Genomic DNA, 15,266 nt, shown 5'->3' with positions numbered 1-15,266 from the left:
CTCTGTCTGTCTGTCTCATAGACACATATGCAGGTATGCATACAGACCATACAGACCAACAATCATAGGCCAACACACAACACACCATACAGACCAACAGTAACAGACCAACACACAACACACCATACAGACCAACAGTAACAGGCCAACACACAACACACAACACACCATACAGACCAACAGTAACAGACCGACACACAACACACCATACAGACCAACAGTAACAGGCCAACACACAACACACCATACAGACCAACAGTAACAGGCTGACACACAACACACCATACAGACCAACAGGAACAGGCCGACACACAACACACCATACAGACCAACAGTAACAGGCCAACACACCATACAGACCAACAGTAACAGGCCGACACACAACACACCATACAGACCAACAGTAACAGGCTGACACACAACACACAACACACCATACAGACCAACAGTAACAGGCCGACACACAACACACCATACAGACCAACAGTAACAGGCCAAAACACAACACACCATACAGACCAACAGTAACAGACTGACACACAACACACCATACAGACCAACAGTAACAGGCCGACACACAACACACCATACAGACCAACAGTAACAGGCCAACACACCATACAGACCAACAGTAACAGGCCGACACACAACACACCATACAGACCAACAGTAACAGGCTGACACACAACACACAACACACCATACAGACCAACAGTAACAGGCCGACACACAACACACCATACAGACCAACAGTAACAGGCCAAAACACAACACACCATACAGACCAACAGTAACAGACTGACACACAACACACCATACAGACCAACAGGAACAGGCCGACACACAACACATCATACAGACCAACAGTAACAGGCCAACACACCATACAGACCAACAGTAACAGGCCAACACACCATACAAACCAACAGTAACAGGCCAACACACCATACAGACCAACAGTAACAGGCCAACACACAACACACCAAACAGACCAACAGTAACAGGCTGACACACAACACACCATACAGACTAACAGTAACAGGCTGACACACAACACACCATACAGACTAACAGTAACAGGCTGACACACAACACACCATACAGACTAACAGTAACAGGCTGACACACAACACACCATACAGACTAACAGTAACAGGCTGACACACAACACACCATACAGACCAACAGTAACAGGCTGACACACAACACACCATACAGACCAACAGTAACAGGCTGACACACAACACACCATACAGACTAACAGTAACAGGCCAACACACCATACACACCATACAGACCAACAGTAACAGGCTGACACACAACACACCATACAGACCAACAGTAACAGGCCGACACACAACACGCCATACAGACCAACAGTAGCAGGCCGACACACACAACACACCATACAGACCAACAGTAACAGGCCGACACACACAACACACCATACAGACCAACAGTAACAGGCCGACACACAACACACCATACAGACCAACAGTAACAGGTCAACACACAACACGCCATACAGACCAACAGTAACAGGCTGACACACAACACACCATACAGACCAACAGTAACAGGCTGACACACAACACACCATACAGACCATACAGACCAACAGTAACAGGCCAACACACAACACACCATACAGACCAACAGTAACAGGCCGAAACACCATACAGACCAACAGTAACAGGCCAACACACAACACACCATACAGACCATACAGACCAACAGTAACAGGCCGACACACAACACACCATACAGACCAACAGTAACAGACCAACACACCATACAGACCAACAGTAACAGGCCGACGCACAACACACCACACAGGCCAACAGTAACAGGACGACACACAACACACCATACAGACCAACAGTAATAGGCCAACACACAACACACCATACAGACCAACAGTAACAGGCCAAAACACAACACACCATACAGACTAACAGTAACAGGACGACACACAACACACCATACAGACCAACAGTAACAGGCTGACACACAACACACCATACAGACCAACAGTAACAGACTGACACACAACACACCATACAGACCAACAGTAACAGGCCGACACACAACACACCATACAGACCAACAGTAACAGGCCAAAACACAACACACCATACAGACTAACAGTAACAGGCTGACACACAACACACCATACAGACCAACAGTAACAGGCCGACACACAACACACCATACAGACCAACAGTAACAGGCCGACACACAACACACCATACAGACCAACAGTAACAGGCCGACACACAACACACCATACAGACCAACAGTAACAGGCCGACACACAACACACCATACAGACCAACAGTAACAGGCTGACTCACCACACAGACCAACAGTAACAGACCAACACACAACACACCATACAGACCAACAGTAACAGGCCAACACACAACACACCATACAGACCAACAGTAACAGGCCAACACACAACACACCATACAGACCAACAGTAACAGACCAACACACAACACACCATACAGACCAACAGTAACAGGCCAACACACAACACACCATACAGACCAACAGTAACAGGCCAACACACAACACACAACACACCATACAGACCAACAGTAACAGGCCAACACACAACACACAACACACCATACAGACCAACAGTAACAGACCAACACACAACACACCACACAGACCAACAGTAACAGGCCGACACACCGACACAACAGCCTACCATGTGTGCGGCCAGGTGAGCGAGGGCGGAGTCCTGCATGAGGTCCGACAGGGAGAAGTGGGGCGCTCTGAGTGACGCCAGCCTTTCCCCAATCCTCTGCTTCAGCTGTCATCAGGTCAACTCTACCATCAGGTCAACTCTATCATCATCAACTCTATCATCAGACACACACTGGTACACACCAATGGCAAACACACACTGGCAAACACACACACTGGCACACCAGCACACACACTGGCAAACACACACATTGCCAAACATATACACTGGCAAACACACACACTAGTACACACCAGTGACAAGCACACACACTGGTACACACCAATGACAAACACATACACTGGTACACACCAGTGACAAGCATACACACTGGTACACACCAATGGCAAACACACACACTGGTACACACCAGTGAACACCAATGGCAAACACACACACTGGCAAACACTGACATTCCATACAACCCAGCCATGCCCCTCAGGATGCATGCTTGATCAGCAGTTCCCCTGACAAGCTAATAAAATGAAAGAAACTGGGAGCATGCTTATGACATGTCCACCGAATCATTCCAGTAAAAAAATTAATAAAAAATAAAAATCTATGAAAATAAAAAGAGGGATAAAAATGGTCCTACCTGAAACCTTTGAGTGGAGAGTGCCTTCCCCTTGGTGGCTGGGAGCAGTTGTTGTTGCAGTTTGTAGGGAGGCACAAACGGCTTGTCATAACACTGGCCGTAAAGGTGGGGCAACTCCAACATGCGTGCCACTTGGTGGCTGGGGTTATCCACCCTGCCTGAGAGAGTTAAGGTTGCTGTTCTTGAAAAAATATGTCCGCAACAGTTAACACAATGGTCATAGCTATTTTTATTTATCCAAACAGGTTATATAAAAGGCACAGCTAACGTTGAAAAATCAAGTGAAAGCTCAAAGGTATAATGGTACTCTTCACACAGATCCTAAGAAAGGGTGAAGTCATAATGTGACGTCTTGACACACATCATACAAAAACTGAAGCAATAATCTGATGTCTTCACACAGATTCCATAAAAGCCGAAGCCATAATCTGACGACTTCACACAGATCCTACAGAAGCTGAAGCCAAAATCTGACATCTTCACAGAGATCCTACAGAAGCTGGAGCCATAATCTGACATCTTCACACACATCCTACAGAAGCTGGAGCCATAATCTGACCACTTCACACACATCCTACAGAAGCTGAAGCCATAATCTGATGACTTCACACAAATCCCAGAGAAGCTGAAGCCATAATCTGATGACTTCACACAGATCCTACAGAAGCTGGAGCCATAATCTGACCACTTCACACACATCCTACAGAAGCTGAAGCTATAATCTGACGACTTCACACAGATCCTACAGAGCTGAAGCCATAATCTGACATCTTCACAGATCCTACAGAAGCTGAAGCTATAATCTGACGACTTCACACAGATCCTACAGAGCTGAAGCCATAATCTGACGACTTCACACACATCCTACAGAAGCCGAAGCCATAATCTGACCACTTCACACACATCCTACAGAAGCTGAAGCCATAATCTGATGACCACACAGATCCTAAAGAAACTGAAGCCATAATCTGACAACTTCACACAGATCCTACAGAAGCTGAAGCCAAAATCTGATGACTTCACACAGATCCTACAGAAGCTGAAGCCATAATCTGACGACTTCACACAGATTCTACAGAAGCTGAAGCCATAATCTGACATCTTCACAGATTCTACAGAAGCTGAAGCCATAATCTGACATCTTCACAGATTCTACAGAAGCTAAAGCCATAATCTGACGACTTCACACAGATCCTACAGAAGCTGAAGCCATAATCTGACGACTGCACCAGTATAACAGGATACAGGTATAGTACACTACGTATACTACACCAGGTATAGTACACCTGGATACAGGTATGGTTGGTAACAATCTCCACCAGATCTCATGGTATAGTACACAGGTATAGTACATCAGGATACAGGTACAGAACACCAGGTATAGTACACCCGGATACAGGTATAGTACATCAAGATACAGGTATATTACAGAAGGTATAGTACACCTAGGATGACAGACTCAGGTAGAACCAGTATAGTACAAAAGATCAGGTAAGTACCATAAGCATTCACAGGTACAGTAGTACACCATGATACTACAGAAGATCAGTACAACACAATGATACAGGTACAGACAAGTACAGTACAGTACACCAGGTATACACAGATACAGTAGTATACATATAACTACAGGATAGTACACATATACAGGTACAGTACACAGGTACAGTACATACACCAGGTATAGTACACCAAGATACAGGTACATACAGGTACAGTACACAAGATACATCAGTACACCAGATCACAGGTACAGCACAGGTAAGTACCATGATACAGGTACAGTACACAGATACAGGTACAGCACAAGGTATAGTACACCATGATACAGGACAGCACAGTACAGTACACCAGGATACAGGTATAGTACAGAAGGTATAGTACACCAGATACAAGGTACAGTACACAGATAGTACAGACAGGTATCAGACACCATGATACAGGTACAGTACACCAAGATACAGGTACAGCACACCATGATACAGGTACAGTACACCATGATACAGGTACAGTACACCATGATACAGGTACAGCACACCATGATACAGGTACAGCACAAGGTACAGCACACCATGATACAGGTACAGCACAAGGTACAGTACACCATGATACAGATACAGCACACCATGATACAGGTACAGCACAAGGTACAGTACACCATGATACAGGTACAGCACAAGGTACAGTACACCATGATACAGGTACAGTACACCATGATACAGGTACAGCACAAGGTACAGCACACCATGATACAGGTACAGTACACCATGATACAGGTACAGTACACCATGATACAGGTACAGCACAAGGTACAGCACACCATGATACAGGTACAGCACACCATGATACAGGTACAGTACACTATGATACAGGTACAGCACAAGGTACAGTACACCATGATACAGGTACAGTACACCATGATACAGGTACAGCACACCATGATACAGGTACAGCACAAGGTACAGCACACCATGATACAGGTACAGCACACCATGATACAGGTACAGTACACTATGATACAGGTACAGCACAAGGTACAGTACACCATGATACAGGTACAGTACACCATGATACAGGTACAGCACACCATGATACAGGTACAGCACACCATGATACAGGTACAGTACACTATGATACAGGTACAGCACAAGGTACAGTACACCATGATACAGGTACAGTACACCATGATACAGGTACAGTACACCATGATACAGGTACAGTACAAGGTACAGTACACCATGATACAGGTACAGCACACCATGATACAGGTACAGCACAAGGTACAGCACACCATGATACAGGTACACTACAAGGTACAGTACACCATGATACAGGTACAGTACACCATGATACAGGTACAGTACACCATGATACAGGTACAGTACAAGGTACAGTACACCATGATACAGGTACAGCACACCATGATACAGGTACAGCACAAGGTACAGCACACCATGATACAGGTACACTACAAGGTACAGTACACCATGATACAGGTACAGCACAAGGTACAGCACACCATGATACAGGTACAGTACACCATGATACAGGTACAGCACACCATGATACAGGTACAGTACACTATGATACAGGTACAGCACAAGGTACAGTACACCATGATACAGGTACAGTACACTATGATACAGGTACAGCACACCATGATACAGGTACAGTACACCAGGCACAGTACAGCAGGATACAGGTATAGTAGGCCACAATCTCCACCAGATCTCTGAACTGCTTCAGCTTTCCCCGCACATGCAGCAGGTCGCCCAGGTCAAAGGTCGCTGTGTCGCTCTCCCGTTCCGTGCGCAGTGCCACCAGTTCTGACCACAGTTCTGGGGACAGCTGACACCCATCACCACACCCCTCAGACATGTCTGTAATCACCATAAACATCGTCATCATCATCATCATTGCTGTGTCCTCTCTGTCCGCAATGCCACCAGTTCCTACCACAGTTCTGGGGACAGCTGACACCCATCACCACGCTCCTCAGACATGTCTGTAATCATCATGAACATCGTCATCGTCATCATCATCATCGCTGTGTCCCTCTGTCCGCAATGCCACCAGTTCCTACCACAGTTCTGGGGACAGCTGACACCCATCACCATGCTCCTCAGGCATGTCTGTAATCATCATGGACATCGTCATCATCATCATCGCTGTGTCCCTCTGTCCACAATGCCACCAGTTCCTACCACAGTTCTGGGGACAGCTGACACCCATCACCATGCTCCTCAGGCATGTCTGTAATCATCATGGACATCGTCATCATCATCATCATCATCGCTGTGTCCCTCTGTCCACAATGCCACCAGTTCCTACCACAGTTCTGGGGACAGCTGACACCCATCACCATGCTCCTCAGGCATGTCTGTAATCATCATGGACATCGTCATCATCATCATCATCATCGCTGTGTCCCTCTATCCACAATGCCACCAGTTCCTACCACAGTTCTGGGGACAGCTGACACCCATCACCACGCTCCTCAGGCATGTCTGTAATCATCATGAACATCGTCATCGTCATCATCATCATCGCTGTGTCCCTCTGTCCGCAATGCCACCAGTTCCTACCACAGTTCTGGGGACAGCTGACACCCATCACCACGCTCCTCAGGCATGTCTGTAATTATCATGAACATCGTCATCGTCATCATCATCATCGCTGTGTCCCTCTGTGCGCAGTGCCACCAGTTCTGACCACAGTTCTGGGGACAGCTGACACCCATCACCACGCTCCTCAGGCATGTCTGTAATTATCATGAACATCATCATCATTGCTATGTCCCTCTGTCCACAGTGCCACCAGTTCCTACCACAGTTCTGGGGACAGCTGACACCCATCACCACGGCCCTCAGACATGTCTGTAATCATCATCGTCATCGTAATCATCATCATCATTGCTATGTCCCTCTGTCCGCAATGCCACCAGTTCCTACCACAGTTCTGGGGACAGCTGACACCAGGTATAGTACACCAGGACACAGGTATAGTACATGTCTGTAAACATCATTTATTTCTACAGTTTTACATAACATCTGATATTTTACATAACAGCTTCTGACATACAAAGACAATGATGTAAACACAAACCATTAACTATATCTTTGTTCTAGCATACAAAGTCAATGATTTAAATACAAACCATTAACTATGTCTTTGTTCTGGCATACAAGGACAGTGATGTAGACACAAACCATTAATCACCTCTTTGTGTGTTCTAGAAAGTAAAAAAAAATCAGACTGATGCAGCATAAAACAAACTAAAAGCTGGCCATCTTTCAATCAAGGGCACAAGGTTTGAGTGTTTCTCACTTTGTTCTAGAAAGTAAAAAAAAACCACCAGACTGATGCAGCATAAAACAAACTAAAAGCTGGCCATCTTTCAATCAAGGGCACAAGTCATCTTTCAGTCAAGGGCACAAGGTTTGCGTGTTTCTCACTTTGTTCTAGAAAAAAAAAAACCAACAGACTAATGCAGCATAAAACAAACTAAAAGCTGGCCATCTTTCAATCAAGGGCACAAGTTTTGTGTGTTTCTCACTTTGCTCTAGAAAGTAAAAAAAAAACAAAAAAAACAGACTGATGCAGCATAAAACAAACTAAAAGCTCGCCATCTTTCAATCAAGGGCACAAGGTTTGCATGTTTCTCACTTTGTTCAAGAAAGTAATAATAATAATAATAATAATAATAATAATGGTATTTATATAGCGCTGGATCTTGTGCAGAGACAAATCAAAGCGCTTTCGCACCAGTCATTCACACGCATGCATAACTCTAATACTGTAGAAACTAAAGACAAGGAAGGGCAGGCAAGGGAGGCTATTTTGGGAAGAGGTGGGTTTTAAGGCCAGACTTGAAAGAGCTGAGTGTGGAGACTTGACGAAGTGAAAAAGGAAGTTCATTCCAATCGCAAAGTCCGGAAACAGAGAAAGAGCGGCGGCCAATAGTCAAGTGTTTGAATCTGGGTATGCGTAAACAGAGTGGATCCGAGGCCGATCGTAGTGAGCGAGATGGAGTGTAGAGGTGAAGGCAGCCGCAGAGATAGGAAGGGGCAGTTTTGTGAATGCATCTATAACATAGAGTGCTGATCTTGTACTTTATTCGGTATGAGATAGGGATGTGAAAGTAAAAACAAAACAACAAAAAATCAGACTGATGCAGCATAAAACAAACTAAAAGCTGGCCATCTTTCAATCAAGGGCACAAGGTTTGCGTGTTTCTCACTTTGTTCTAGAAAGTAAAAAAAAAAAAAAGACTGATGCAGCATAAAACAAACTAAAAGCTGGCCATCTTTCAATCAAGGGCACAAGTCATCTTTCAGTCAAGGGCACAAGGTTTGCGTGTTTCTCACTTTGTTCTAGAAAGTAAAAAAAAAACTAAAAAAAGCAGACTGATGCAGCATAAAACAAACTAAAAGCTGGCCATCTTTCAGTCAAGGACACAAGGTTTGTGTGTTTCTCACTTTGCTCCAGAAGGTAAAAAAAAAACAACCAGACTGATGCAGCATAAAACAAACTAAAAGCTGGCCATCTTTCAATCAAGGGCACAAGGTTTGCGTATTTCTCACTTTGCTCCAGAAGGTAAAAAAAAAAACAACCAGACTCATGCAGCATAAAACAAACTAAAAGGTGGCCATCTTTCAATCAAGGGCACAAGTCATCTTTCAGTCAAGGGCACAAGGTTTGCGTGTTTCTCACTTTGTTCTAGAAAGTAAAAAAAACCCAAAAAAAAGCAGACTGATGCAGCATAAAACAAACTAAAAGCTGGCCATCTTTCAATCAAGGGCACAAGGTTTGTGTGTTTCTCACTTTGTTCTAGAAAGTAAAAAAAAAACAAAAAAAACAGACTGATGCAGCATAAAACAAACTAAAAGCTGGCCATCTTTCAGTCAAGGGCACAAGGTTTGTGTGTTTCTCACCCTGGCTGGAGAACCCTCTTTTCCAGCAACAGCAGTTCACCACACCAGTCCCGTCATCCACTGCCAACACATTGTCACCATCATCGTCGTCACCATCATCGTCATCATCATCATCGTCGTCATCACCATTGTCATCATCACCATCATCATCATCATCATCACCACCATCATCACCACTATCATCATCATCATCACCACCATCATAGTCATTGTCATCACCATCATCACCACCATCATCATCATCACCACCACCATCATCACGATCACAATGATAATAATGTGAATTTATACACAGCCAGTCCTCAAAATAGGTCTTTAGGTGCTTTTACAAAAATTGGGTAAACAGAATCACACACACACACACACACACACACACACACAAACACACATAAAGTGACAAACACACCCACACTCACATAATCAAACACACCCACAATAATACACACACACACACACACACACACACACACACACGTGCGCACATACACACACACATACACACACACACAAAAGAAACACACAATGGCAACAATGAATGGAATGACATAAGGGTGTTCTATACTAGTTTAAAGAAGTTTTCAGGGAACATCTGTATAAGAGGAATTTCTATATTAGTTTAAAGACGTTTTCAGGAAACACGTGCACAAGTGGAAGTTCTATATTCTGCAGAAGAGGTCGGCTCCAGAAAGTTAGACCAAGAACAGAGAAAGAACACTGACCAAAGGTACCCAGTTTTATGTCACTGAGTGACACGCTATCATAATAATAATAATGGATACTTATATAGCACACTATCCAGAAATCTGCTCTAGGTGCGTTACAAAAATGCTTTGTTAACATAAAACATTACATCTATGTTACATACACACACCAAAATGTGACTACACACACACACACACACACACACACACACACATACACACACGCACACACACACACACACACACACACTGCATACATACATTTTAACAATACATGTGTATCTAACAGCTATCCTAACACATACGCACACATAGGCAGGCACAAACTTACATAAACACACGCACACACAATACACATTCATATACATGTATGTAGTTATGTACACATACATATGTATACACACATAGTCAAGCACAGCTGATGCAAAGGAAGTGGACCTGCCACAATTGAACTTACTGCTGAGGGAAAAGGTGAGTTCTGAGACGAGATTTAAAAGATGCGAGGGAATCAGAATGATGGAGGTTATCAGGGATTGTTCCATGTCTTCGGCGATCATGTCTGTCAGCTTGAGGTAATCTCACATCAATCAGCATGACACAGTTTTACACCATCCAATGACATGGTGTCATGTTAGTCTACATGTCATCTCACATCAGTAAGCATGACACAGTTTATACCACTAAATGACATGTCATGTCAGTCTACATGTCATCTCACATCAGTAAGCATGACAAAGTTTATACCACTCAATAACATGTCATGTCAGTCTACATGTCATCTCACATCAGTAAGCATGACAAAGTTTATACCACTCAATGACATGTCATGTCAGTCTACATGTCATCTTACATCAGTAAGCATGACACAGTTTATACCACTCAATGACATGTTGTCATGTCAGTCTACATGTCATCTCACATCAGTAAGCATGACACAGTTTATACCACTCAATAACATGTCATGTCAGTCTACATGTCATCTTACATCAGTAAGCATGACACAGTTTATACCACTCAATGACATGTTGTCATGTCAGTCTACATGTCATCTCACATCCGTAAGCATGACACAGTTTATACCACTCAGTGACATGTCATGTCAGTCTACATGAAACAATATCATGGGATATCAGCAGGTACCGTCACAGACTTTGTCAGGTGTTTGGACTTCTTTTTTTCTTTTTTTTTTTTTTAACCTTTTTATTCAAGATTTTACAAATATAGTGGCTACCAAAAGGCATACAAGAAAGAAAAACGAAGAAAGGAAAATGAACACAAAAATTCTAGAGAATACAAACGGAACGCTTTTATATAATTTGCCATATAGTTACATAACCTGTATAATCTCATGCGTGTCCACATCTACACACACTCACACACTCTCACACACTCACACACTCTCACACACACACACACACACACACAAACAAACAAACAAACAAACAAACAAAAAACCAAAACACACACACACATACAAAATACCCACCAAAAAAGCCGCATCCAAATCATGCATGCATAATATATAACCAATGTAAAATGCATAATATATAACCAATTTAAAAAACAAAAACAAAAAAACACACACACACACACACACTAAAAACAACAACAAGCAACAACAACAACAAAACACATTCATTTCCAGAATTTGGACAAGGTGAATCTTCATTAATGTGGATGGTCTTAAGTTACAATGTAATACAAATTAATATATGTTTTGGTTTGTTTTTTATTGTATGCCCCTATCTATGCTGTGCAGGATAAATTGTTTTGATCTCAAGAACTGCTTTTGACTCTACAAATAAAAGATAAACATATATTTGTATTTGTATTTGTATTTCTTTTTATCACAACAGATTTCTCTGTGTGAAATTCGGGCTGCTCTCCCCAGGGAGAGCGCGTCGCTACACTGCAGCGCCACCCATTTTTTTTGTATTTTTTTTTGCGTGCAGTTTTATTTGTTTTTCCTATCGCAGTGGATTTTTCTACAGAATTTTGCCAGGAACAACCCTTTTGTTGCCGTGGGTTCTTTTACGTGCGCTAAGTGCATGCTGCACACGGGACCTCGGTTTATCGTCTCATCCGAAAGACTAGCGTCCAGACCACCACTCAAGGTCTAGTGGAGGGGGAGAAAACATCAGCGGCTGAGCCGTGATTCGAACCAGCGCGCTCAGATTCTCTCGCTTCCTAGGCGGACGCGTTACCTCTAGGCCATCACTCCACATATAACTACTGTACAAGAGTGGATTTATCTTTGGTTGTCCAACAGTGGCATGGTGTTGGGACCTGTGACCAAGAGAACAGTGGGAGAGGTTCCAGGCATCGTGTTGTGTCTTTCCTCTGATCTTCTTCACTGCACTCAGGTGTGAATGGGTACCTGACTTGGGTTCTGGGAAAGTCAAGAGTGATGGAAGGTGAGGACTTGCCCCCCCGAAAGCGGAGTATGGCTGCCTACATGGCGGGGTAAAAAACGGTCGTACACGTAAAAGCCCACTCGTGTGCATATGAGTGAACGTGGGAGTTGCAGCCCACGAACGCAGAAGAAGAAGAAGAAGATGATGAGGACTGGGCCCCACCTTCCTTTGCTGAGCCCTAGACACAGTGGATATGAACCGACAGACACTGTGGCTGTATAAAGCTATGGGACCTTTGACCTTTTTTTTTTAATTAGATCCATAATTTAGGGATAGTCACATTTCTTCAACGTCATCCTGCTCACTGAATCCACTGAAATCTTCATCTTCAGTGTCCGAGTTGAAGAGAACCAGCACAGCTTCCTCCACCATCTTGTCACTGACTTCAGCCTCGCTTTCACTTCATAAACATGAAGGTGGAGGTCGCTGCTGGTTCATCGCTTGCACTGTCGTCTGCTAGGTCGATCACCTTCAATTTGAAGGCTGCATCATAGGCATAACGTCGCGTTTTCAGCATGATGAAGGTGTACGAATGTGTGCGGATTCGATTTATAAAACGTGAACAGTTAGCACACTATTCTGAAGCTCATCCAAAACTTCATGGACAGAAATCATGATTTTGGTGAGTTGAAGGGCAGCTAAGAATAGACGAGAACGTGACACTCCCGGGATCGTTAAAATCCTCAAATAAGCCGCACCATTGTATAAGCTGCAGAGGTTGAAGGTGGAGTAAAAAGTCGCGGCTTATAGACCGAACTTTACGGTATTATCTATTGACCATCAATGTAAACCACAAGTACTGTCAATCAGTAGTGATGAGGATGTCGGGAGTGAGCCACTCTTGTAAAACTGAAAAGTGTCCAGAGCGCAAAAGCTGAGTGGTTAAAGAGTTAAGACTTTCAATCTGAGGGTCCCGGGTTTGAACCTCAGTAATGGTGCCTGGTAGGTAAAGGGTGGAGATTTTTCAGATCTCCCAGGTCAGCACTTGTGCAGACCTGCTGGTGCCTGAACCCCCTTCGTGTGTATGCTCATGCAGGTCAAATACACACGTTAAAGATCCTGTAATCCATATCAGTGTTTGGTGGGTTATGGAGATGAGAAAATACCCAGCATGCATCAACCACAACAGAGTCAATGGCATGTCAATGTTGGACGTGTTGACAAGTCGATGTTGGTCGTGTTGACAAGTCGATGTTGGTCGTGTTAACAAGTCAGTGTTGGTCATGTTGACAAGTCAGTGTTGGTCATGTTGACAAGTCGATGTTGGTCATGTTGACAAGTCGATGTTGGTCATGTTGACATGTCGATGTGGGTCATGTTGACAAGTCAATGTTGGTCATATTGACAAGTCGATGTTGGTCAAGTCAATGTTGGTCGTGTTGCCAAGTCGATGCTGGTCGTGTTGACATGTCAATGTTGGTCATGTTGACAAGTCAATGTTGGTCATGTTGACAAGTTAATGTTGGTCATGTTGACAAGTCGGTGTTGGTCATGTTGACAAGTCGATCTTGGTCGTGTTGACAAGTCCGTGTTGGTCATGTTGACAAGTCGATATTGGTCATGCTGACAAGTTAATGTGGGTCATGTTGACAAGTCAATGTGGGTCATGTTGACAAGTCGATGTTGGTCATGTTGACAAGCTGATGCGGGTCATGTTGACAAGTCAATGTTGGTCATGCTGACAAGTCAATGTGGGTCGTATTGACAAGTCGATGTGGGTCATGTTGACAAGTCAATGTGGGTCATGTTGACAAGTCAATGTGGGTCATGTTGACAAGTCAATGTGGGTCATGTGAGGGAATGAAAGAGGTTACAGGGGCTGCTTCACTAAAGTGTGTCTTAATACCGAAAAAAGTTTTGAAAGGAAAGAAAAAAAAAAGTTAATCACCAAAAATGCCAATACACAAATTCATATAAAATGGGGAAACACTATGACCCATGCATTTAAAGATAAAATCTGCAGATCAAAGAAAGATGGCTGATGTATGAGGAAAGAGAGGCAAAGAAAAGAAAGAGATTCACCTGAATAAAGAAAGAGCTTTGGTCTGTCCTCTTTCCTCACCACCACCCCCATCACATCCACTTTATACACTGGGTGGTTCTTGTAGGCAAAGGCCCCTGCAATACACAGCATTGATCTGGTCTCACCACCACCCCCTTCACATCCACTTTATACACTGGGTGGTTCTTGTAGGCAAAGGCCCCTGCAATACACAGCATTGATCTGGTCTCACCACCACCCCCTTCACATCCACTTTATACACTGGGTGGTTCTTGTAGGCAAAGGCCCCTGCAATACACAGCATTGATCTGGTCTCACCACCACCCCCTTCACATCCACTTTATACACTGGGTGGTTCTTGT

At 43.8% G+C, this 15,266-nt stretch overlaps 1 protein-coding gene across 1 annotated transcript in view; it reads right to left on the bottom strand.

Moving 5' to 3' along the window:
- Positions 1-15,266, bottom strand: part of LOC143274841 (CST complex subunit STN1-like) — a 38,937-nt gene that overhangs the window by 20,816 nt on the left and 2,855 nt on the right. Inside the window, exons 3-7 of the mRNA XM_076578792.1 lie at positions 14,925-15,020; positions 9,788-9,847; positions 6,554-6,733; positions 3,354-3,511; positions 2,720-2,824 (exon numbers count right to left, since the gene is read on the bottom strand). Of these exons, the coding sequence (XP_076434907.1) occupies positions 2,720-2,824; positions 3,354-3,511; positions 6,554-6,733; positions 9,788-9,847; positions 14,925-15,020 (599 nt within the window). The remainder of the gene's footprint in view (positions 1-2,719; positions 2,825-3,353; positions 3,512-6,553; positions 6,734-9,787; positions 9,848-14,924; positions 15,021-15,266) is intronic.

The sequence above is a fragment of the Babylonia areolata genome, chromosome 29 (genome assembly GCF_041734735.1).
Source record: "Babylonia areolata isolate BAREFJ2019XMU chromosome 29, ASM4173473v1, whole genome shotgun sequence".
In the NCBI taxonomy this organism is placed as follows: Eukaryota; Metazoa; Mollusca; class Gastropoda; order Neogastropoda; family Buccinidae; genus Babylonia; species Babylonia areolata.
The sequence above is the reverse complement of the archived record's forward strand: the minus strand, read 5'-3'. Positions and strand labels throughout refer to the sequence as shown.